General features: G+C 40.9%; 1 protein-coding gene across 2 annotated transcripts in view; it reads right to left on the bottom strand.

Annotated features, from left to right (window-relative positions):
• CCDC170 (coiled-coil domain containing 170) overlaps positions 1 to 26,329 on the bottom strand; it is a 91,965-nt gene extending 65,636 nt beyond the window's left edge. For both annotated transcript variants that reach the window (XM_046668798.1, XM_046668797.1), the window contains exon 1: positions 25,891 to 26,329. In XM_046668798.1, the coding sequence (XP_046524754.1) occupies positions 25,891 to 26,268 (378 nt within the window). In that variant the 5' untranslated portion in view covers positions 26,269 to 26,329. The remainder of the gene's footprint in view (positions 1 to 25,890) is intronic.
• Positions 26,330 to 26,792: the final 463 nt, after the last annotated feature.

The raw sequence follows: 26,792 nt of genomic DNA on the forward strand, positions 1-26,792 counted from the left end.
TTTGATTACTGAGTTTAGAAGACAGTTGCTAGGTCTAAACCACCTTTAGAGTCCAGCAGACTGGAGATTCTTCATCAACGATTTACCGAAACCCTACTCTGGGTCTGAGCTTGCAGTCTAGTAAGCAAAAGAGCATCTATCAAACAAGCACACTCATGATTGCATGATTACAAACTGAAATAAGGCAAGGAAAGAAAGACATTGACAGACAACAAAGGAAACTGACCTAAGATTAGGGAAATGGGAAGGAAAGATTTCCCTAAAGAAGTAATTAAATAGGAATTAAAGAGGCAATAGGTATTGAAGCATTCAAATAGCCAAAAGTCCGAGCAAAGGCCCTGTGGCCTGAGTCTGCCCTGTGTGGTCAAGGATCTAAGAAAAGCCAGTGAGGCTGAGGGACAAGAGCAGTGGAGGCAGCACTCGAAAAACAGCTCTGAGCTCATTAATATAGTTTAGTACCTGGTAGGGCTTCTTTTTCAGAGTATTCCTGGCTTTTCTTACTTGTGCATTTTACCATATGAAATTCAAATCAACTCATCAAATTCCAAAAAATCCTGTTGGTATTTTTATTGGGACCACATTAATGTTATAAATAAACTTCAGGAGAATTGACATCTTTTAAATGTTGAGTCTTCCAACTAAAATCATTTTTTCCATTTGTTCAGGAATTCTTTTTTTTTTTTTATTTGAGGATGATTAGCTCTGAGCTAACATCTGCCACCAATCCTCCTCTGTTTTTGCTGAGGAAGATTGGCACTGAGCTCACATCCGTGCCCATCTTCCTCTCTTTTATATGTGGGACGCCTGCCCCAGCATGGCTTGATAAGTGGTGCATAGGTCTGCACCTGGGATCCGAACCAGCAAACCCTGTGCTGCCAAAGTGGAATGTGCAAACTTAACTGCCATGCCACAGGGCTGGCCCATGTTCAGGAATTCCTGTGTGTCTGTTAGTAGCTGTGGTGGTTAATTTAATGCGTCAACTTGAGTGGACTGGATATTTGGTTAAACAATATTCTGAGTATGTCTGGGAGGGTGCTTCTGGATGAGATTAACGTGTGAATGGGTAGACTAAGGAAAACGGATTGCCCTCCTCGGTGTGGGTGGGCCTCATCCAATCCGTTGAAGGCCTAGATTCTTCATCGCCCAGTAGCACTCACATTCTGGCTTTACGAATGCTGGTGCTGTGTTCGGCGGTGCAAAGATTCAGAACTTTCACAGCTGCATTGTGAAGTGTACCACGTAGCATCATGATGTGCGCTGATTCATCTGACTTCATCCTTCCTGCTCCGAATTCAACCTTTTCTGAAAATTGAGACCATGATCCCTGATTTCTTTTTGTTTGTATCTGACTACATCTACCTGTGTTCCATTTTTTTGCTTTCGACCTTTCTGCATCCCTTTTTTCAGATGTCTCCTATGGAAATAAAGTTGAGTGTGGCTTTGTGATCAGTTCTAAAATTCTTTTCCTTTTAGTGGATGGCTTTACTAGGTTTTCACTTGTTACGATGACAAGTAAGTTTGATCTTAGTTCTGGTGCATTATGTTACGCTTTACTGCTCTTCAAAATCTTTCACTACGGAGGCTGTTTGCTTTCCTCTGTTTTGTGTGTGTTACATCTGATAATCAGGAAGGTTTGTATTTTTGTTCTAGTTTTAAGTTGATAACTGTAACTTTAAATAAAACCTTTTTTTCCGATTTTTTTTTGTGTGAGGAAGATTGGCTCTGAGCTAATTGGCAACATCTGTTGCCAATCTTCCTCTTTTTGCTTCAGGAAGATTGTCGCTGAGCTGACAGCTGTGTCAATCTTCCTCCGTTTTATGTGGGATGCCACCAGAGCATGGCTTGATGAGCAGGGCTAGATCCACGCCTGGGATCTGAGCCTGTGAACCCCAGGCCATGGAAGCGGAGCACATGAACTTAACCACTATGCCACCAGGCCAGCCCCTAAAACCTTAGTACCTTTCATCTCTCTATTTATTTAGGTGATATCTACTAATTTGCTGCCATAGCATATCTCCTCTTCCTTACCCCTTTCTCCTTCTCTTCCAACTTCTAATTTATGATCTTTATATTACCCTTCTAAGTACTTCTCTTGCTAGTGTAGCAGTAAGTTATTAGATGAGAGAGATCAAAATGCGCATGCTCCCTCTCACCTCCCCTCCTCATGTATGCTAACTAGTTTTCTTTTCAAGGAACTCTAATTATGCACGTGCTTAATCTCTTTTGCATGTATTCTATTTCATTCATTTCCTCCGATTCCTTTTCAATTCTTTGTTTCCATTTCATTTTTCCTGTTCTTCTCATTTCTTCTCTTCGTCTGCCTGTCTCCCTGTGTACCTTCCAGCCTTGCTATTGTAGCTGGGACAGTTTCACTTTTTCTGTCTCTTTCTGTCCTGAGCTCTCCCAGGTCACATTTCATCTCCTCTTCTTGCCTTGCAGTAGCTTTCTTGAGGTCCTATAGCTCTCCTTTCTGAACATGCTTCAGATACGTCAGCTTCACTCAACTATTTTATTCATGATGAAATATGTGGTCACAATTTTTTCTTGCATCATCGCAAGTTTCGGAAGACATTCTTCCTCTGTCCTATTTTTCCTATTTCTTCCCCCTGGCTTTTTTGTTGTTGTTGTAGCCTTAAATAATTCCTGTGCTATCTCTTTTTGGATTGCTGATTAGAAGGACAAGCTGGGGAAGAGGTTTGCATGCAAATAGGAGTAGAAAAGTTGGGTCATTCAGGTTCCAGCCAAGCAAGAGCTTCCCTAAAACTCATGGTTTTGTGTATAACTTCATTTGACCTAGAGATCATTCTAGCCAATGGAGAGACAACTGGGGGGCTTAGCACAATGCAGACTCTCCACGGCCCCCCTGCCCCACAGCTTCCTACAAATCTGGCTTGCAGAGTGATTTTTATTTAGCCTTCCCTCATTTTGGAATCCAAGTGGGTTCACAGAAGCTCCCACTGCCAGTTCACACACTTCCATCTTCTCTTGCAAACAAGAGATTTCAGCTTATCTCCTCTAAGTTTGCCACTTGTCTTTTTTTTTTTCAGCGAGGAGATTGAACCTGAGCTAACATCTGTTGCCAATCTTCCTCTTTTTTTTTTCTTCTCCCCAAAGCCCCAGTACATAGTTGTATATCATAGTTGTAAGTCCTTCTAGTTCCTCTATATAGGATGCTGCCACAGCATCACTTGATGAGCAGTGTGTAGGTTCGCACCCGGGATCCAAACTGGCAAACCCCAGGCTGCTGAAGCAGAGCATGTGAACTAACCACTCTGCCGCGGAGCAGGCCCATGCCACTCATCTTTGAAAAATGAGCTTTCCCAGCGCTTTCTGCCATTTGCAACTGTGATGCCCCCTACACACACCTCCGCTAACCTCCACTGCTTTGGGAAGGCCCTCCACTTATTTTGTGTTTTAGAATTTCAGCCATTTCTTAACTGCACCAAAAATGGAGTTTGCTTCTCATTTTCTTTGTTGCTTGTGGCTAATTTCAAGGAATAGGAAAGAGCAATGCTAACTATACATCATTATTTTAAAACTAGAAGTACCTAGATAGATAGATTTTTAAACTAAATAGCCCTTTGGTGGCTTAAAGGCATTTTAAAAAATGCCCTTTTTACAATTCACATTTTGAAAAAAAATCTGATTGAAACAATGTGATACTCAGCAGGAAATCAATAGCAGGATCAATAGAAACCCTAGGAATTGTCCTTAATCTCTAGTCCTCAGAAGAATTTAGTATACGAAAAAAGAGGCATGACAAATAGTGGGCAAAGAAAATATCGGTCAATAAATAGTGAAGCTAATTACTAAAGAAAAAAAGGAGAAAGACTAGCGCTGTACTACACATTATAACCAGAAATACACATGGCCAAAAAACACATGGAAAAGACGCTCATTTTTTTCAAAAAGTCTTCAACTTTTTCTATAAAGCTTAAACAATCTTCACTCTAAAAAAACTAATTTTACCCCATTCAAAATGGCAAGACTTAAAACTCATCCATTTGTCCTCACCTGAGGACAGTCTAAGATATTAGGTATCTCTCAGCTACCCCATGAAGCAATTTCATATTAATTTTAGAAAGCCAACTACATATGATTTGATTCTGCTACTGATATTATTATGATAATGATTGAAATTGCTTCGCAGGGTGGCTCATAGTCTTTTTAGAATAAAGGATGGTTTCAAAGCTCAATGGCATAAAGAAGAGAGAAGCTTATTCATAATTTAGTACACAATGTGCCCAATTATCTGACCTAGGGACAATGCCTTGGGCCAGTCTTGCTACTATGGTATGGTTGTCTCATTATCCCATGGACAAAAAAAAATGAAAAGAAAATGACTGCCTATCTCTGACACAAAAAAAGCTCCTAAATCCATTCCTCTCTCTCTATCCCATAACCAATCTCCCCTTTGTTCCAGCATATTCCATACTGCAGTGCACAATTGTGTTAGCAAGTCTCTTCCATTACAGAATGCTTCCTTCAGCCTCTCTCTCCCTCTCTCTTCTAGCTTCCCATACTGCCCCAGTGAGCAATCTTCCTGCTCTCTAATTTCCTCCCACCAAGTAAAGTGGTGGTTCCCTAATTTGCAGTGCATAAATTCAGTCTTGCAAGTTATGTTTCTCCAGCCTATCAATGCTCCCGTCAATTTTTGACAATCAGTCCTTCTCCCGCCTTTGAAGGACCTTCCTAGCCAGCCTGTTTTCTTTCTTCTGATATCTGCATTTGCTTTCAAGGGCTCACTAACACCTGCAGGGGAGAGCGTGAGGGGTGTGGGATCCGGGAAATAAATCTGAGCATCTACATCTTCGTGGCTGTCGGAAAAGCTTTGGAAGAGGACATTTCTGCATTAAATCAAGTTTTGTGAAATAGCTGATCTATTATTTTCACATGATTTTCTCATCCCTTTTCTCTCGGATGTCACTCTTCTTCACTTAAAAACGCTTCCCATTCAATATCCCCATTGAAAGGAACACAGTATTCCAAAATATTCTTAATACTCTGGCTCTGCTAAAAGAATTTGAGACATCTTTGCGTCGGGTGGGGAGCAGCTGCAGTGAGAAAAATTTAAGTGCCAACCTTTCGGGAGTTTGCTTCAAGTACCAATCCTGGTGTGATTCTAAAATACACATATATTATTAGATATATAATTACATATAATTAATATGCATAATTCATATATAACACAACTAATTTAATATTATTGTATGTATCATATATTATACATATTAATATATCTCATATATTAATATGTTATGTGATTATACATATATAATCACAGCTAATATTTACCGAACCAGGAACTAGTCCCATTTAGTCTTCTCAACACCCCTCTGAGTAGAGAGGGTTCGTTCTTATCCCCTTATCTGAAAACGAGGCAGTTAAGGCCCAAAAAGGAAATTCTATTGCCAAATAGCAAACAGCTAGTAACAGATCTGGAAGCCACGATTGCTTTTCTAAGCTTTCCCCCTTTTAAAATAACTTTAAAGCATGGTGAATGAACAGGCATGTAGAACACCCCTGCCACTGTGGGGGCGCTTTGGCAGGTCCCCTGTGACCCCCAATTCTGCTTCCAACTCTACGTGAATGGTCACGTTCGCAGGGTCCATCAGCACAGGCACCGGTGAACCATCGCACCTCGCTACAGTCTCATCCCTGAGACGGGACTCTAGAAAGCAGTTCAAAGAACCCAACTAAATCTACTTGGAGCCACACGGATAGATCTCATAAACGTGCTATTTTTACAATAAAGTAAATTAGAGAACAAAACTAACAGTATGATACCATTTATTTTTTAAATACATATTAAACAAAATAAGATACTTTCTATAGGCATGAGTATGAATCAAAAAGATGTTTTATTTAATGATCTGAAGCATACCCACCAAATTTAATTACCCCTGGAGTGACTATAATTTTAGTATTAAAATTAATTTCCCAGTTAATTAAGTAAAAGACAACTGAAAGCATGTTGAAAGAGTCCAATTTACTACTTCTTAATTTTCACATTCTAATCTTCCTATATTTCAGACTTGAGAAATTGAATGCCATGCTTGTGAATTCCTTACTGGTTGCAGAGGCAGCAGGAAACCCCAAACCTGAACCTCAGCGTGCACAAAGAAAGCAGAAGCAGAAAGAGGAGTCGCTGATACTCCAGCAATATTGGAATGCGTTTGTTGAACAACTATAGAGTTTTGACTACATTTGGAACAGGAAGTTCATCACTAAACTAAATGGGATATAACTAATATTATAGCCAAAATAGTGTCTTCAAGTATAAAACAAGAATTCAATGATTTTTCATGCTTTTCTTCACTGTAAGAAGATCTCCAATTAACAAAGGGCAGGGCAGAGAGAGAAAATGACCTAAATAACTTCTGTGTGACATCCAATCCTTGCTTTCTCTTCCAAGGTGGCCCTTAGCTTTGCCCAAAGAAAACTCATGAAAAATGATGCTGCTCTGTCATTTCTAGGAGCATTTCTTCTGTGAGAAGGAAGCCGTGATGTCCAGCATACACACTCTTAATGGCAACAAAGTCTCCACAGAGGACCATTGTGGAAAAAAAGAGAAGACAGTGGCAAACATTAGCAACACGTGATCTCTCCAGGTTTCACTTTAGAAAAAAAAATCAAACCATTTTTAACCTTCCTGTAAGAATCCTTGCAAAGAGACAAAGCAAGATCCACGATTAAGGTTTTAGAACTAATTTTTCTCTCTTTAGAGTCCAGAATAAATCAGATCAAAGGCAGATTTCAAACCTTAAACCACAGTGCTTAGCAACTCTCATTACTTATCATGAGGAGGATGAGAATGTCGTCCGCAGGCTCTGAAGACAGACTAAAGTGAGTAGACGCCTCCCTTTTGAAAGATAGAACTCATAATCCCCTTTATAACTAGAGCTCACCCTCTCTCCTCTCCACGTCCTGCATCATATCCTCTCCACAGGCTCCAATAAAAAGCATGCAGGCCAGCCCCGTGGCGTAGAGGTTAAGTTCACATGCTCCACTCCAGCAGCCCAGGGTTCACCAGTTTGGATCCCAGGCACAGACCTACACACCACTCATCAAGCCATGCTGTGGCGGCATCCCACATACAAAATAGAGGAAGATGGGCAGAGATGATAGCTCAGGGCCAATCTTCCTCAGCAAAAAGAGGAGGATTGACAGCAGATGTTAGCTCAGGGCTAATCTTCCTCAAAAAAAAAAAAAATAGCACAGCAGGGGGCAACTGGGGAAGACAAAGAAGGATCAGTGAACCACGAAGAAAATCAACTAGTAGATGGTGTATTCACCTTAATAATAATCCTCTCACTTTTCTCATATTTACAGTTTAAAAGTTTTCCTAATGCATTTCTCCTCTGTCTAATTTTCTGGAGATCTTAACCAACCAGAACTCCCACTGACCACACTGCCATCTTCCAGGTGTGTCTCACAGCAACCTATGCTTTTCCTTCACAGCCCTTAACACAAAGGTAAGGAAAAATTAAATGTGTAATTAAGCATTTCATGTCTCCATCCCTCAGAAGACTGTGATGTTTACTAAGTCATACCTAGCACCTACACAGGACCCCACAATGCAAATGCTCAGTAATTATTTGTAGAATAAGTGAAGGGATGGCCGGATGCTCTTTTTACTAACATCCTTGTCCTCTCATTTGATTCACTGCACGCTGTCATCCCATTCTCATCTGCTACACCAAATGCCACCAGCCCCTGGAGCTGGCTGACTCCTACTGAGCCACTGGCCCCAGCAATGGGCTGGGTTAAGGAGCCCACAGACAGTGCCACCGCACTGCATCTCAGCCTGTCCCACTCCAGCAGCATTAACAAAGCAGAAACCGCAACTATGTCACATAAACATAAGCCCCGACAGGAGAAAAGTTGCCTTCCTTTTGACCCTGTGGGTGTTCTGGAACACACTTCCGAGTAACTGGATAGCTACTCCTACACCAGGGCAGGGTCATAAACTCAAGGCAAGTCCCCTCCCGCTCATGTTTCCTGTAATCCTGACAGTTTACCAAAGGTCTAGATTTCAGAGAATGACTTCAACTTCCATCCTAAGTTTCAGGTTTATTTCTTATCCAATGTCAAAACAAGAGAAACAAAAGAGGAAGTAAGCAAACAGCAGTAAAGAACAATTAAAAGAAGGAACGAAAAAAAGGAAGCGAGTATCATATGATGTGCACTTGCTAGAAGTGAACCACAGTTGACTCGGCTCTTCCAGCAGATCAGTGAGTGACACCAGCCACTGGGGCCACAAGGTAAAGCAAACAGGTTGCTCAGTAACAGCACACCTGGCCACTACAGGAAATCAGGACAAGTTTCAAAACCCACAGAACAATCCAACGGCATGATGCCAAGCCTTTGTTCATTAAAATCACATCTGTAGCAGGTTCAAAACAATGGAGTCCAAGGAAACATCTATCTCGAGTTCTGGATTTTCAAAGATAATTTTTTTTTTGGCAAGGAAGATTGGCCGTGAGATAATATCTGTTGCCAATCTTCCCCCTTTTGCTTGATGAAGATTGCCACTGAGCTAACATCTGTGCCAATCTTGCTTTATTTTACGTGAGATGCTGCCACAGTGTGGCTTGATGAGCAGCACTAAGCCCACGCCCAGCATCCGAACCTGCAAACCCTGGGCCACTGAAGTGGAGCACGCAAACTCAACCACTAAGCCACCGGGCCAGCCCCTCCAGGGTAATTTTTTTTTTTTTTTGAGGAAGATTAGCCCTGAACTAATATCTGCCGCCAATCCTCCTCTTTTTGCTGAGGAAGACCGACCCTGAGCTAACATCCATGCCCGTCTTCCTCTACTTTATATGTGGGACACCTGCCACAGCATGGCTTGACAAGTGGTGCCATGTCCACACCCAGGATCCGAACCGGCGAACCCCTGGTTGCCAAAGCAGAACGTGCACACTTAACTGCAGCGCCACCGGGCTAGCTCCCTCAAGGATAATTTTGAAGGAGAGCATAGAATGAATGAATGCATGTTCTTCAGCCAATCCTCTGAATATAGTTTGACAACGTTAATTTAGTTATTATCAGAAACACATTTATGAGGCCTCTTGTCCAGGTATTGATTGCATTCTTCATCGTCTGGATCCAGCTTCCTGCTAAGACCAGAGACATGTGTCCTATATCTATATATGTCTATATAGCCAACTATATCTATATATGTCTATATAGCCGTATCTATCTAACTCCAACTTTCAGCCCATTGTTCACCAAAATGTTGTTATGCGGCACATGGCTATACAATTAAATTATTGGTGGGAATGTAAATTGGTGCTTCTTTTTGTGCAATATGTACAAATTCCTTAAAATTCTTATTCACTTTGACCCAGATGTTTCTCTTCCAGGAATTTATCCTAAGGAACGAATCAGAAATTCTAACAGATTTATAATAGTGACAGATAAGAAAAGGAACTAAATCTCCCAAAACAGGATAATAGACTAAATTACAGCTTTATGATGGAATATTGTGAATCTCAACATTTTTAAAGAATACTTAGGAAAATATTAATATTTAGTGAAGATAGGACACAAAATTAGAGTTATAGTGTGACCCCAATTGTGTTTTTTTTAAAAGCACAAAATATACGTGTACAGTCATACACCACAAAATGACGTTTCAGTCAACAAAGGACCACATATACGATGGTGGTCCCACAAGATCAGTACCATACAGCGTAGGTGTGTAGCAGGCTGTACCATCTAGGTTTGTGTAAGTGCACTCTATGATGTTCGCACAACGACACATTTCTCAGAACGTATCCCCATGGTTGTGACACATGACTGTAATAGTTTCACGACATTAAGGGTCACTGCTTCATCAGTCCCTTCTCAGTATTTCTACATCACTTTGAAGCTGCCTGCATTTTAATATTTATCAAATAATAATAACAACCATAATATTAGTTCTCTTTTGAGGACTTGATATAAACAGACACAACGTAAGCACTGTGCTAACATCGTTGCACTCGATCCTTACAGCAATTCTTACAAAGGGCGAGGGGCTCACACTTGCCCAAGGAACCGCAGATAGTGAGTGACAGAACCTGACTTCAAGCCCACCGGTCTCTGTGATTTTTAGTCCATGCTTTACCCAGGAGTCTGCATGTTTTGTTTATGCAACCTATCAGTATGAATTTATGGAATAATTTGGAATATTCATTTACATGTAAATTATATATATACATATTAGGCACATTACCAAATATACACAAAATATAAATTAAGATGAGATTAAAATAAATAAAAATTCAAATATTTTCTCCCTGAGCGTCTCATAAACCTTTTTGCGCATTCCCTGTAGCCACAAGCGCACTTTGGGGAGCACGGCCCTTACTTTCCACACTAGTTTTCATGTCTCCCACTAAAATGTAAGCACCATGAGGGCAGGCCCTGGGTCTTTTCTTCAGCACTGTATCCCCAGTGTCTACAACAATGCCTGGCACTTTGTAGGCACTCATGAAATACATGTTGAATATTAATAAATGAATGAATGATTCAGGTACAAGGTTGTGGGTTTGAGGGCAGAACCTAGAAATCAATTATATTTATATGCCTAGCACCAAGCACATTTCCTAGCACATGAAGGACCCCCTATAAATGTCTGTTGAGTAGATATAGAGCCAGTGTTTGCTAAATGGATGGGTGGATGGATGGATGATGGATGGATGGATGGGCAGATGGACAAATGGATGAGTAGCTGGACAAACAGAATGGAAAATCTTCTTCCCTCTGTTCACATCTCTAGAGTTATCATATCAAAGATAAAAATAACTGGCTGAACTTATTTACTTAATTATAATAAAAACTTACTATTACTAAACAACGGTCCCATTGGAACAAGTATAAGTGGAATTTCACTCACCTCTTGTAAAAATACAAAATAATAAATAAGCCTCATATTTTCAAAATTAGCCCTGGCTGTGATCAACCTAGAACAGAGATATGAGCTTCAGAAGAAGCCAGAAAGGAGAGGAGATAGTCAACCAAGATACATTGCAGAAATAGGGCCATGAATTCCTCATCCACTTCTTGTTAGATAAGGATAAAAGTTTAAAACATCTATGAAATACTTACCTTGAAGGAACCAAAATTACAACCCTTAATCCTTGTCAGGGTGAAGCTCCCTTCCTACCTAACTTGTAATTTTTCTGTGTCTTGTTATGAAAATATCTTGGCTAATAAATTTGCAATTGTTTCTTTAACACATCCAGTCTTTAGAAGCTTATTGTCACTTCCTGTGTAACAGTTAATCTTGATCTCAGGGTTTTACATGCTAGACGGATGTTCTGGGAAATTACAATAATCCACATTCTGTAACTTCAGTATCTTTATTCTACAACCTTGCTGACACATGTCATTTACATTCACTTGTTAATTGGAAAACATTAAGATGTTTTGTCTTGCTTTTCCCTCAGTTATGACTGTGATAAATAATTCATCTCTGAAACTAGCATAAATGTAGAATTTTTCTTTGAAGCTCTTTAAACAACTATGAACCTCTCTTTGCTTATTTCCATTCTTGGGGAGGATAGTCTTACCTCGCCAGAATGTAAACATCATGAGAAAATTATTATTAATAATAAATTATATATTATTTATATATATAAATTATGTATATATGTTATAGTCACCAGTAAGTAACTACTTATTATGCTAGGTCTGTAGTAAGCATGATTCAAATGCAATGTGGTTTAATCCTGAGAGCACCATGTGAAGCTGTTACTACAATCTACATTGTATAAAGAGGAAATTGAGGTTCCAAGATGATAAGGAATTTATTTGATCAAATCTCACAGCTGCATTTTCTGGCTCCTGTCCTCTCTCCTCCGCTCCCCTCCTCTTCCACCTCCTCTCCTCTCCTATCTCAACTCTCTCTGGCTCACTCTATCCAGCCAGTTCCAGAGCCTCAATCAACAACCATGAAATTAGGTTCTTGTGTTATTTGCTTTCATGGCGCCCAATACTTATCTTTCACATTATCATCGCTTGTAACTTACTTATTTGTATGATTATTTACTAATATCTACTTTCCCCATTAGATTATAAAGTCTGTAGAAGCAAGAAAATTCCTATTTTGTTCACCACTGTGACTGGGGATCAGTAAATATTATAGAATGAATGAAGGAGTGAATGAAATGGCACAGCCAGAATTCAAACCAAATCTAACTCCAAATCCTATACTCTTGGTCACTATATTATTGTCCTATATACATCTGTTTAAACGTCGAAACAATCATTTCCCCTAAATTGAATTATTTTCTGACCTTCAATATTGCTGTCTGCACATCTGGCTGTTGTAATAATGAGTTGCATCTCCATAAGTAAAGTTCAAAGAATTTAACTTGAATCGATTCATTTCCAACCACTGTTTGGAAGACGCCCTGTACTTTCTACAAGTTCATGAACATTGTACAGGTTGGCTCTAGTTAATTTAGAAGCTTATATTTTAGTTTAATATAAAGTTCTTCGAAGTTATTTTAAAAATCTGTTCTTGTGAGAAAGATAACTTCTTAGGCTGGATGCAAAGAAAGTCACAGGCAAATTAATTAACTTCACGTCCTATTTTAAGTGACTAGCAGTTTTTTAGAATTTATATTGGATATATCTCCATGGGAGGTATCGGGTATACTGTCAAGACTAATAAGGAATGCAGATTTGGGAACATTGTCACATATGGAAGAGCGTCTGTGAGAGGAATGGGGGAAACAAGAATCTCTGTTGACAACTAGATGGGACATTTTATTCATCATCATCCTATATATATCTGTTCACATGTTAAAGACACTAGAACTCTTTCCAAATGGGATTTTTCCCCTCCATCTATTATAAAACACTTGATAAATTAGTTTAAAGTGAAACTTTTTCCAAGATGTAATACTTTAGCTCCTGTGCACAGCACTGTGCTTCAAACTCCAACAAGTTGTTTCTTCAAATTGACTCAGAATATTACCCTTAGAGTGAACTTGAAATACAGTTTCTCTCATCTTCCCAAAGAGCAGTTCTCTAGCACCATGAAATTGTCATAAGGAGACTTAATTCTTGTTGGACTTCATTTCAATATTCATCAGTTTCATGTCAGCCTATAGAAGGAGCGAGCAATTTTAAGGTAAATTTTTCTATTATCTGTCTCTGATACGAACTCTTCTATTACTCATCAATGCTTTCTGTACATCGTTTCTACACATCGTTTCATCTCCCTAGCTTTGTAAACTCGAATAAACCCAAATATTTTAATTTTGCTTTTAAGTAAATGCCAGCCTGCCCATTTTCCTCCATGAACAGGGGATAAGCATTCTTCTTTACCCAAATGGCATGGTTTTAAAATCATGAACCAGAAATGGCCTTAAAATACATTGTTAATGACTATCAGAAAGAAACATTTAACAGCCAATATAGCCAAAACCATAATCATTGTTTTTGGCAGCCATTCCCTAAAATTCTCATTGTTGATTCTAAATAAATCTATCCAGTAAGTCAACTCACTCCATTACTCGGAGGTATATTGTGCAAGTAAATGTTGCTGGTGGGTCGATGGGGATATAGCTCAGGCCCCTGCTTAGAGGATCCGCAGGAGCTCACAGGAGCTATAGTGCTCCGGATTTCCAGAACTCGGCTTTCTGAAACAGAATTCTTTAAAGTTTCAAAAGCATTGTTTTGCATATAAACAGCAAAGCCTCGAAGACTCCCAGCACAACAATTATTCCTTCAAATTGTAGAGAAGAGAACAATCCGTGCTGGAGAATCATTTTCCCACCCAAAAGGCTCTAAGACATGGAAAAAAGACAAGTGGAGGGGAGACGAGATCAGCGCTGAGATGTTGCCCGCCCTCTTAGGAACTGACACCTGAGATGAGGGGTGGGAGGCGGGGGAGTAATAAAAACTCCGGCTTCCCAGGATGTCACCAGTGGAGATGCATGCTTCTTTGAAAAGCCCTTCAGGCAGCACAGCTTCTGGGAGCAGAATGAATGACAATGACTGAGTGATGTGCCCATTGGGCCTGAGGGCAGCTCCACCTTCAGCACCCACTTCCCTAGGAAAGCAAAAAGGTAGACACAAATAAGGCAAAAGACTTAAAGGTCTTGGGATAGGAATAAGAAGCATGAAGCCCAGCTGGACCTTGAGGAGCCAGGGCAAAGCCAAGGACTTCAGCAGAGACTGATGTCCAAGTCCATGAGGGAAATCGGAACCAAGGAGAGCCGAGGATCGTGCTCAGCCAGAATGCTCCTTCCCTGGTGCCAAGATACTCCTAACCACACCCCATCCCCACCTGCAGGAACTTAATTCACGTAAGGGAGAGAAGGAGTGAGGAAATTGGAATAAGTTTCCTTAAATTGACCAGATGGTGTTTTTCTTCTAAAGAGAGGAAAGACTGTCTCCTGAGCTGAGTTGTTATAAAAAGTTTCATTTTTGCCCACTAAGTTACTAGCTTCTAAACCTACATAGGTAGTCTCTGTACTTCAGGCACTCACCAAAGGGAGCTATCCATCTTCCACTAAATACCTAAAAAACCTGGCATGGGAGCAAGGAAGTAATAGAAACTGGCTAACTATGTACTTCAGGTTCCATAAGTTAAAGTGGCAGAAAGTTTATTGCTCTAGAGAAGTAATTTCTCTAAGGTAGAGTGTCATATACTTCAGCCTTTAGAGATAAATGTTATGAGAAACGTTCATATGAAGAAAGTTTCTGCAATTAAACACACTGTCCACTGTGTTCCATCATAATAACACCTTATATTGGTTGGAAGGCCTTTGTCCTAAACGGGGAGTGAGTGCTGGCTGTGAGCTCTGAGTGTGTGTGTGGTTAGGCTACCTTTAGCAAAAAGTGACTATTAGCTTGGGCCGCTGTAACAAAATACCACAGACTCTGGGGCTTCACCGACAGACATTTATTTCTCCCGGTTCTGGAGGCGGAAGTCCAAGATCAAGGCGCTGGCTGATTTGGTTCTGGAGAGGATTTTCTTCCTGGCTTGCAGATGGCTGCCTTCTTGCTGTGTTTTCATACGGCAGAGAGAGCTCTGGTCTCTTCCTCTTCTTATAAGGACACTAACCACATCCTGGGAGCCCCACCTTCACCACCTCATCTGGTTACCTCCCACAGGCTCCATCTGCAAATACCATCACACGGGGCTTAGGGATTCAACCTACGAACATGGGAGGGATGCAAACATTCAGTCCACCTCAGACTGCAAGCTGAACTGCAGAGTGGGAACGGTAAATCTAGCGGATAAGCACGTGTGGGGGCATGGCGAATTAAGGCAGCCAGTCCACGTTCTGTTCATCAGTTAATCACCCTGATTTCTTCCTACTGCCTAATCCATATCCATATCTGCCAATTCCAAGCATGGAACCTTCCAGAGGTCTCTGGGAAGAACAGGTCTACCTCCACTGCTTCCTTCTCCTATGTCATTTATTCATCATCAAGATGTCACTGCCTTTTTGTATTTTCCAGAATGGTTAAAAAAAAAAAAATCTGGTCTTATTCTAAGCAGTGTTGGGAATGATTCTTTTTTCTGTTTTTCCTTCTTTTAATGGGGTTTAGAGAAGCAGAGAACATAAACACACGTACTCAGCCCACCTTGTTGTTAGTGCTGTTGGGTCGATTCTGACACCTAGCACCCCTGTGAACAGCAGAGTGGACCCCTGCCCGGTCATTTTGGACCATCTTTTCACCTTCTGCTGCTATGTCAGTCAATGCTCCACTGCTGTTCATAGGGTTGTCATACGGGTGGCCAGGTCCTTCTTCCTAGTCTGTCTAGTCTGTAAGCTCCACTGAAATGTGTCTACCACAGGTGACCCTGCTGGTATTTGAAATTTCGGTGGCATAGCTTTCAGCGTCACAGCAACACCCAGCCACTACAGTATGTCAACCAACAGACGGGTGATGTGGTTCCCTGACCAGGAGATGAACCTGGGCCAGGGCTGTGAGAGCACCAAATCTTCACCACTAGACTATCAAGGCTGGCCTTCAATCTTGAGTGAAAAGCCCAAATCAGGTATTAACACTCCCATTTTCACAAACAGGACACTGAAGCCTAGAAGGGTTAAGCAACATTCACAAGGTCTCACATTTAGCAAATTGAGGGGCTAACTTACACCACGTCTTCTAACTTGCTGTTTTCTATGTTTCTGTTATAAGCCTCTTCAAATTATTTTCAAAGTTATGATTAGTTTGTTAATATTTCTTAGAAAATTTGAAGTGGAAATGAACCTTATAACATAAAGAAACCAGAACTAGAGAGGTTAAGTGATGAGCTCAAGATAACAAAGTCAGTTTATTTCAAAGTCAATAATACCCAGGTCACTTGACTCTTGGGTTAATATTCATTTTAGGCCAAAAAATATTTGCTCAATGAATAAATGACTTCCTGACTAGGTGCCTATAACAGGAAGAATTCACTCCCTTCGTGTCCTTTCAGTGTCCCTGTCTGCTCCCCCTCAACCATCACATGGTAAAATTCAAGGTTAATTTAAAAATTCCTCCTCACTCTCTACTGGGAAAATCTCTTATTTATTCATAATTTCACAAACCATCTATATGCTGATGAGCCCTGAATATATGATGATCCCCAGCTAAAACCTCTCTTTGGGGCTCAGGATCTACATATCTAACTGCCTACTGCGTGTAACGTGGACACCATACAGACACCTTGCACCCAACACATATAAAACTGAACTCGTGCTCTTTTCCCCAACCGGTTCCTTCTCCATCTCCCTGAATGGTACCAAACATCCACCCAGCTCCTCAAGCCAGAAGCCTGAGCTTCACAATCTCTCGCTCCCTTCTCCCAGTGCCAACACATCCATCTTGTTGATTCTCACATCTAAATAACTATTCACTCCCAGTCTTGTCCACCATCCAAGTCGAGATTACCACAATAGCCTCCAGTCTCCCCCACATCACACTTATTCCCCACCCTCACCCTCCACCAAATCTCTAGTCCATTTGTAGCCAGAGAGATTTTTTTTAATGTAGAACTGCTCAATATATCCCAAGGCTCGAAATTCTCCAATGGCTTTCCCCTTGCTCTCAGGACAAATTCCAAACTCTTCTAAAGTCCTACATGGTCTGACCCCTGCCTGCCTCACTAACTTCCTCTCTCTCTACTGTTCTCACCTCCCTGTCCACTCCAGCCACACTGGCCTTCTAGACTTGCCTAAATGCACCTCACCTCTTCCCATCCCACAGCCTTCACCCACACTTTGTGTCTTCGAGAAAGCTTATCCAACACAAGCAACACCAACCCTTTGCCTAGCTAACTCCTACTCATCTTCCCAAGCTGAGCTTAAATTTTACTTCCTGGGAGAAGACTGCCCTGATCACCGAGTTCAGAGAGCACTTTTTACTCCTTACCTGACTTGACTTTCCTTTAACATTTGACACACGAAGCATACTCTCCTTGAACGCTCCTTTTTCATCTCCCATACCACCGCCCTCTTAAGCATCTCTACTTTCTCTGACTTATCTGGCCCTCCCTTCTCAGTCTCTCCTGCAGCTCATCCTCCTTCACCCACTCCTTAACTTGGTATTCTCTAAGGTTCTGTCCTCAACCCTCTTTCTTCCATCACTTGAGACACCCTCACTGACTTACTTCATGCCCTCCTGAGATTTCAACCACTTCCAGTATCTGATGACTCCCAAATCTGCATCTTGAGCAGAGATTCACATTTCCAACTGTCTACTGAACATCACCTGGATGTCCTCCGGGTGCGTCAAAGTCAACATCATCTCCCTACCACTACCACCATTGCCCCCAGTAACCTTGGCAAAACTTCCCCTCCCCCATCCGTTCCCCTGGTCTTCTAGAGCATCCTGTGGAATTGTTTGCTTGTCTTTCCCTCTAGATCCTTATCTGAGGCCATTATCTTTACTCCAGCCATGCCTGCCTCCTTCCTTTTTTAAGCTTTTATTTATTACCATTTATTAGTTGCTTAGCTACACTGTAAGCTCAATCGTTAGAAACAGTGCCTTCTACTTTTTAATCCACGTATTGCCAGAAACTTATATTTTCATTTCAATCTTATCGAAAAGTTGCAAGAATAATCCAATGAACTCAAGTATATGCTTCACTTAGATTTTCACCAATTGTGAGAACATTTTACCCCATTTGATCCAGTGCATGTGATAATGATGATTGCTGAATCATTTGTGAGTAATTTGCAGACATCACGGCCGTGAACCCCTAAATCTTTCAGCGAGTATCTCCTAAGAACAAGGACATTCCTTTGCACACAACTGTCAAAATCAAGAAATTTAACAACTATACCATTTTATTCACCATTTATGTTGTAATGTTCCATAGCGCAGATATAAATATGTTGCATGTAGTTGTCAGGTATCTTTAGTCTGTTCATCTGAAACAGGTTTTCAGCCTTTCCTTTTCTTTCATCATATCAATAATGAGATAAACTGACATAAGGTTCCTCACATGATGCACTGAGAAGAGCACAACATCTCTCCTATAGATTTGCCAAAAGCGCCAAAAATGATTAACCTGAACCTATGATGAGGAAACATTAGACATACCCAAATTGAGGGACACTCTACAAATTGTTCTCCTTTTAAACACATTGCCCTCATTTCCATCTGAGAGCCTGCAGTTGCCTTGTTATTTCTGAGACACCCCCTCCAAGCATCGTTCACAACTCAGCACAGATGTCACCTCCTTGGAGAGTCCTCTCTGCCCCCCGAATCCGGACAAGACCCCACCCTTCCCCCAGTCCATCTCTACCCCGTTACCCGGATTCCTTGTTTTTCAAAGTATTTACCATTCTCTGAAATTCCCTTGTTGATCTATTGGTTTACTTTTGTTATCTCTTTCCCCGACTAGAATAAACTTTTATGAGAGTGGGACCTTATCGAAGACAGTGCCTGCTTGAGAATAGACACTCCTTTTATAGTTGCTGGAGGAAAGAATTTCCATATCTTCAGTGCCTAACAGAGTGCCAAAGACTCAATGGATGTTCGCCAGATGGGTGAGTAATTCAACGTATGATTCACTAAGCAAATATTTCTGGTTCAGATCTCCTCCTAAGTTGTCATTTTTGCTTACTCCAAACATTCACAAGATTTCAACATCAAGACTTCCTTTTTGGTATTCTCCACAACTACCCATTTCTTTTACCCCGAAGTAGAAGAGACTCAGGGAAATGTGCTAATTATAGTCAGGTCTTAAAATTATTCCTCTTTGCACTGATGTTGAGGTTAGACTATGATGGCCTGAACGTGCTGAAAAGTGCATTTCTGTACAAAGCTAACAGGGAAGATTCAAGACAGAAATCATAAGATAAATTAAGTCAATGAAAAGCAAGTCATTTCAGTTACTCAGAAGTATAATTCGTATATTTATTTTTATTAGCAATATTTAAAATAGTTTATTCACGCACTATCCAAACACATAGCTATAGAAGCCCTAATCAATAGTTACGTTGCTATCAGTAAGAGAAAGAATATGGTGCTACTGGTCCACCTCAGCAATGACTTTGAACTCCTCTCCCGTAGATCAAAGCCACCAGAGCACCAATTTCAAAGGGAAACAAATTGGAAGCGAAACAAAGAAAAAAAGAAACCTTGGGTAAAGAACACAGCATAAATAATTCCTGGTCCAGCAAATATTACTCCCTTTTTCAATTAAACTTTTTTTTAAGTTGTCCTTGAACACAGAAAAAGTAAGTCTTTATAATTAGTCCACTTAATTCAAGTACAAACCCAGAAGCACTCACTATTGTTTCAAATATACTACATATTATATTTGGTAACATTAAGTAAATACACACACAATCTTTTAGAAACGCGCAAAGGAAAATTTGCTCTCTGTTTGGTGTCCAAAATGTTTTTCTCTCCTACCTGACCTTTGAACGCTTTCTCTCATGCCGCATTCTAAAGCCCGTGGTCAAAGAATAATTAGATAACAAGAGAAACTGAGTGTTGCAGTTAAAATAAACAGAACTGAATAGACAGAGGAATTAACTGGTTATCATTTATTTTTTAAACTTTTATTCTGCAATACTTTTAGACTTAAAGAAAAGTTGCGAACAGAGAGTTTCTTAATATACTTAATATACTTAATATACTTCACCCAGTTTCCCCTCATGTTAATAACTTGCATAACTGAGGCACATTTAATAAACAGGAAATTAACACGGTACAATACTATTAACTAAGCTACAAACCTTATTCAAATCTCACCAATTTTTCCACTAATGTCCTTTTTCTGGCCCAGGAGCCCACATTTCATCCACTTGTTATGTCTCCAAAGTCTCCAATCACGACCTTGACCCTTTTGAAGAACACCACTCCTTTATTTTGTAGAAAATCCTTCAAGGTGGTCTGTCTAATGTTTTCTCATGACCAGATGGTCGTCATTTCTTTTTGATAGTGTAAATCCTTTTTTTATTTAAAACAAGGGGAAAACTTCTAATTACTTATCTAGTTCAATCCCTACCAACAGAGTACACTTTGTAGAATTTTGTCCAATTGATTGTTTCATAGTCTAAATGTATTTATTCTCTTGGACAAGGGGGACAAGTCAGCCTGTTAACTTCCACTGCCATATTCCAAATATTTTATATACTTTTCTTCTTCTTCACAATGACTTAGCCTAGTTTGTATTTGTAGCTTTTTAATAGCTCCCCTACCACACTGTTGTCTGGTTGATCTCTCAGATGCTAACAGAGGTATGTTAAGAAAGTTCTAATCTGGTTTGGCTTTGTCTATATCTGCTTATAGACTTTTGCTTCTGCCAACTTTTGTTTTGTGTATTTGGAAGCCGTGTCTTGGTGGCATGTTACTGCACAAACATCTAGAATTGTTACAACTTCCCAATGAATGAAAAGCCTTATTATTATGTGATGATGACATAATCTGTATATTATAGTGACTTTCTTTACCTTTAGTAATACTTTTTTGCCTTAAAAGTATTTTGTATAACATTATCATATCTAATTAGCTTTCTTATGCTTATTATTTGCCTGGTAAATAATACACACTTTGTTTTTCAATTTTTACATGCTTTGCTTTCAACTTTTCCATACTTTTTTTATTTAGATGTGTCTTTCACAAATAGCATATGCCTGGGTTTAAAAAAATCAATCTGACAATTTTGTTAGTTAACTGAGTATTTAGTCATTTATATTCACTGTAATTACTGATATATCTGTATTTGTTTCCATCATCACTTTTTCTTTTTTATCTGCTTTTTTTCTGTCCTTTATTGCCTTTTGGGGCAGACAGGTTTTTTCTTTATATCTAGAATAAGGAGCCTTCTGACTTATATTTGTATGAAGACATATGATTGAAGTCAGATCTTAAAACTGAGTTTGATTAAAAAGAGGGGGGAATAAAGAAAAGAATAAACCAGAAGAGGTTTTAAAAAGTGGAAATGGATAGCACCTCATACTAATTAGGATGGTTACTACAAAAAAGAAAGAAAGAGAGAGAGAAGAAGGGAGGGAGGGAGGAAGGGAGAGATGGAGGAAGGAAGGAAGGAAGAGAAAGAAAGAAAGGAAAAATACAAGTGTGGACAAGGATGTGGAGAAATTGGAACCTTTCTGCATTGCTAATGGGCAGGTAAAATGGTGCAGCCACAATAGAAAACAGTATGGCAGTTCCTCAAAGAATTAAAACTCAAATTATCATATCATCCATCAATTCCAATCCTGCGTGTGTACCCAGAAGAACTGAAAGCAAAGTCTTGAAGACATACTTGTATACTCATGATCACAGCAGCATTATTCACAACAGCCAAAAGGTGGAAACAACCCAAGTGTCCATGAACAGATGAATGGACAAACAAAACACAGTATAGACATACTGTAAAATGAAAGATTATTCAGCCATAAAAAGGGAAGAAATTCTGACATGTGCTACAACATGGGTGAACCTTGAGGACACTATGCTAAGTGAAACAAGCCAGACACAAAAGGACAAATATCGTATGATTCCACTTATATGAGGCACCTCGAGTAGTCAAATTCAGAATCAGAAAGTAGAAGGGTGGTTGCCAGGGGCTGGGAGAGGGGCGAATGGGGAGTCGTTGTTTAATGAGTACAGAGTTTCAGTTTCGCAAGATGAAAAGAGTTCTAGAGATAGATGGTGGCAACGGACGCACAATAATGTGAGTGTACTTAAGGCCACTGAAGTGTATGCTTAAATAGGATTAAAATGATAAATTCGATGTTATGTGTACTTTTCCACAACTTTTTAAAAAGTGGAAATAGTGGGGAAATAAAGGGAAAACCAATTTTACTTCTTTCTTAATTATACATGACCAGCTCTGAGCCCTTTGCTGTGAGGAGCTACAGGTGTTGCTAGAGCATGTTGCTGTTTGTACTTGCTGCTCTTAACAACCTGTCAGGCAGTTACTCCATGTAACCCTTGCTTTACAGAGAGGAAAGAAACTTGCTCGACTTCCTAACAATGGCATACACTGAAGCCATGACTTCAGTGCAGCTCTTCTAGGAATGTGAAAACACTGACATAGCAAAGGGGCTGACAAGCCACCATATGTTTGTGGCCTCTGAGAGCAAATCCGAGCCCTTCTCACCAAAGGACTGCTCTAGCTTTTTACTGACTCATGATATTATTTTATAATTTGGTAACACTTTTCAGCCTCCATACCTTATTTTAAGCCCATGGCTAAGTTACACTGCTCTGCTTAAAGCTGTATTTGTAAATATCCCCAAAGCCTGTCTCTGTCCTCCAGGCTGGAGCTGTTACACTTCAATTCACATAATATTGCTCTTAGTATTTGTCACATTTTCTAGCCTAGTAAAGTGCTGATGATTTGATTAGAGGTAAACCCAGCTTAAAACGCAGCATTAAATTTGGCTCAAGGGTCATATCGATGAAACAGTCATCTCTGTCTGTTTCTCTTGATTGTGAACTCTTAGTTCTTTATTGAGAGTAAGGACTGTATCAGATTCATTTTTGTATCCTCAGTCCCTCACACAGATTCTCAGTAACGATTTTAAGGTGGTGGCTGAGGTCTCGATGGAGGTGTCCGTGATGGCCACAGTTGTGGGTAGTAGGGGTGTTGACGCCAAGGAAAATCCAAAAGCTACAAAAAATAATGACAGGCAATATTACTAAGCTCTTATTCTGTTATTGTATTGGCCACTTTACATACGTTAACTGTGAAATCCCAAAACTACACTATGTGATACGTATTCTGATCTCATGTGTCTGATACAGAAATTAAAGTCTGACATTAAGTAATTTTTTTGCCCAGGTTATCACAGATAATGAGTGCTATAATCAGGATTGTTTGAACCCAAAGCTAATACCTCAGTCCCTGCAGGTTTTTACTTCTTCATACAGTTGCGTGCTATCCCAGCTTTGCATTTTAATCTGTTTTTCAGTGCATCGTGGTGTGGAAGGAAAAACACTAAACTTTCAAAAGAGACACATTTAAGTTCCTGCTCCATCATTTTCTAAGTGAGCAAGCCATTTTGTCATCTATACAATAGGAAATTCCTGCCCTGCCTACCTGAGTTGTAAAATGATCTCAGATGAAGTATTTAGTAAACTGAAAAATTAATTATAATAAATGCTGGCCTTTCTGTGTCTACTTTTATTCTCAAAAAAATTTAGGTCTTTCAGGTCAATTAAATTCTTGGTGGAAATTTTCCTGTATGTGGGTAGTAAAATTTATCCTAAAAATCTCAATATTAATCAATGAGATTACTCAATATGATCACTTATTTATTCCTAAAACACTTATTTTTCCACCTTTACAGTGGAAAACTCTGGAAGATTCCAACAACTAGGACCATCAACAATAATGGGACAAAATGACACCATGCACCTGCTAGTGATGCACTGAGGCGCATCACTTACATAGTATTCCTACCAAAATCTCACCGTGAAAACAATCAGAGAAACCGATTCTACAATACAAATGCCCTACATTCAATAAACATGTCAGTATCTTTGAAGACAAAACAAGTCTGAAGAACTGTTCCATTTTTAAAGAAACTAAAGACACATAACAACTAAATACAATGTAATCCTGAAACGACAAAAATGTTTTGGTAGTAAATTGGGACGATTGGCGACATTTTAGTAGACAGTGTACATTAGATGATATTGTTGCAACAATGTTAAATACCCTGAATTTGATCACTGCATTTTGGTTAGAGAACGCCCTTGTCCTTAGGAGATACACACTAGGCTATTTAGTGATGAAGGACCATGATGTCCTTAATTTACTTTCAATTGGTTCTCAAAAAATATATAAATAATACATATGCTGAGTGAAATAAGGCAGAAGGAGAAAGTCAAATACCGTATGATCTCACTCATAAGTAGAAGATAAAAACAACGCCAAACAAACACATAGCGATGGAGACTGGATTGGTGGTTACCATAGGGGAAGGGGGGAGGGCAAAAGAGGTGATTAGGCTCACATGTGAGGGGATGGACTATAATCAGTTTTTGGGTGGTGAACATGATGTAATCTACACAGAATTCGAAATATGTTACAATGTACATCTGAAAGCTACATATTGTTATAACCCAGTGTTACTGCAATTTAAAAAATTAAAAATAAAAAAAATTTTTTAAAACATCATATCATAGGAATGATTGAATAAATTACGATAAATTCAAAGGATGTAAAATCCAAATATTAAAGAAATAAATTTGAAGAAAATAGAGAAATGTTCTTTATTCAACATCAATTAGAAGTAGTATTTACAAGCTGTATATGTAGTTGGAGGCAAATTTTATACTAAAATGCACTCAACATGTATACTCACAGAAAAAATTTTGGAAGGAAATACAATAAAATGTTAATCCCTATCAAAAAATATATATACAAAGAATATAAAAATATTACATACTTTTTTGTACGGACTAACATGCTTAATTCCGAGCAGACACCATATTGGGATAAAATATGAAAATGTCAGATGGAAGAAAAATTAGCTTTCTTTGTAGAAGAAGGGACTAGTTTTCCACAAATATACAAGTAATCAGAGAAATCTAAATATAGGTCAGATGTAAGGCGACAATCAACGCTGCTGAATATTGGAATTCCTCTAGCGTATTGGAGACCCCATCCAAGGTCTTGAATCTAAGAGCGTCCCCCAGGGATAGATATATAGATATATATATACACACACACATATATATACACATGTATATGGCTAGTATGGCTGGGCTGAATACACCATTCTCCCGTCTCTGGCAACTACCCTTAACATTCTCTATGCCTAATAGGACCTTAAAGCCAGGTCCAGAAAGGGATGCTTAAGCCAGGCTGAGCCAGCCAGAACTTTCTGTGTGTGTATGTGTGTTTTACAGAATATCCGATGCTTGAAGTCCCCAATGCCTAAATGCCTCCCGGGAGTAAACGAGTAAATGGCTACAGCGACAACTGAATTACCAATGTTTTCAGGGTGATTAGCCACGAAAAGGCCAGCGATTTTACTCAGGACAGGCGTTAATCCTACCACGCCAGACTTTGAAGAAATTGCTCCGAATCACGTTTTAGAAGCTCAGTAAAGTGAAATGAAGGAATTAATTGCTCTTGAGAGAGGGGAGGGGGTCGAGGAGGCTCTACAGCAGCCAGACACACTGCGTTTAGAGTTTAAGCCGTTTAAACGGTCAGAGAAGCAAACTGGCACAGCCGAAAGTTCAGACGCACTTCACACATTCGCGGCCTGCCCACAACTTTCTGAAACTGAGCGGCCCTGACAGCTCCGGTCGGCTTCCCAGGCGGGGCCGCATCCACCGTGATCTAGCCCCGCGCTCAACAGGAAAAGTTTGCAACCCAGGAGCGTCTTTGCGCATCCCGGGCCGCCCATCCCTGGGTGTTAGGAGACGCCACCGGGGCCACCCCCGCGCGCGGCCCGCGGGCCGGGACCGTACCTCGGGCGCGGGCGACGAGGCACCGAAGGCGGCGTCGCTGGTCCGGTCCAGGCTCCTGGAGCCCGAGGAGCCGCCGCGGCTCATGCCGGAGCCCCAGGCGCGCTCGGACCCGCAGCGGCGGGGAGCGAGGCTGCGGCGGGGGACCCGGCGGGCGCGCGCGGGCCGTCTCCTCGGGCAACCGGTTTCCAGGGCGGGGAGGCGGCCAAGCCCGGACGCTGGCGGCGCCCGCGGGACCCGGCGGCCCGGCCGCGCTGCGCACCAGCAGGGCGGACCCCGCTGCTCCGAAACGGGCCCCGGGACGCGGGGCGGACCCCGATCCTCCCGGGGGCTCCTCTCGGGCGAGGCGCAGCGGCTGAGCGGCGGCGGCGGCGGCCCCATCTGGCCAGGCCAAGGCTGGGCTGCGCCGCGGACGCGCCAAAGCGACTAGGGGACAGCGGGGTTGGGGGTGGTCTTCCCCGTGGGGCTCCACCGCGAGCGCAAGTCCAGGTCTTGTCCTTAAGTCAGGGACAGGTGACAGCGAGTGGTCAATGTCAACGGTGCTGGCACGCGTGAGGTGTGGGAGCGTGCTGACACCAAGGTGAACAAGCATTTATTCAGCACCTCCTGTGTGCAAACGCTTCTGCTTCTTCCAGCTCCAGGGCCGGCTTCCCGGGCACGCAACCTGTGCAGCTGCTCGGGTCCCGGACTCAGAAGAGTCCCGAGCTCGGCTTAATGCTCTACTGCTCCAGTGTCGAAATTCTTAATGATTTTTGAAAGAAGGGCCCTACATTTTCATTTTGTACTGGGCTCCAGAAATTATGTAGCCCGTCCTGGCGAGCGTTCTTTCATTTAAACTTCCCAATGACCCTGCAGGGAAATATACGTAGTGATAATACTGGTGTTAGTAACAGCCACAGCGTCTG

Source organism: Equus quagga, chromosome 8 (assembly GCF_021613505.1).
Source record: "Equus quagga isolate Etosha38 chromosome 8, UCLA_HA_Equagga_1.0, whole genome shotgun sequence".
Taxonomy (NCBI): Eukaryota; Metazoa; Chordata; class Mammalia; order Perissodactyla; family Equidae; genus Equus; species Equus quagga.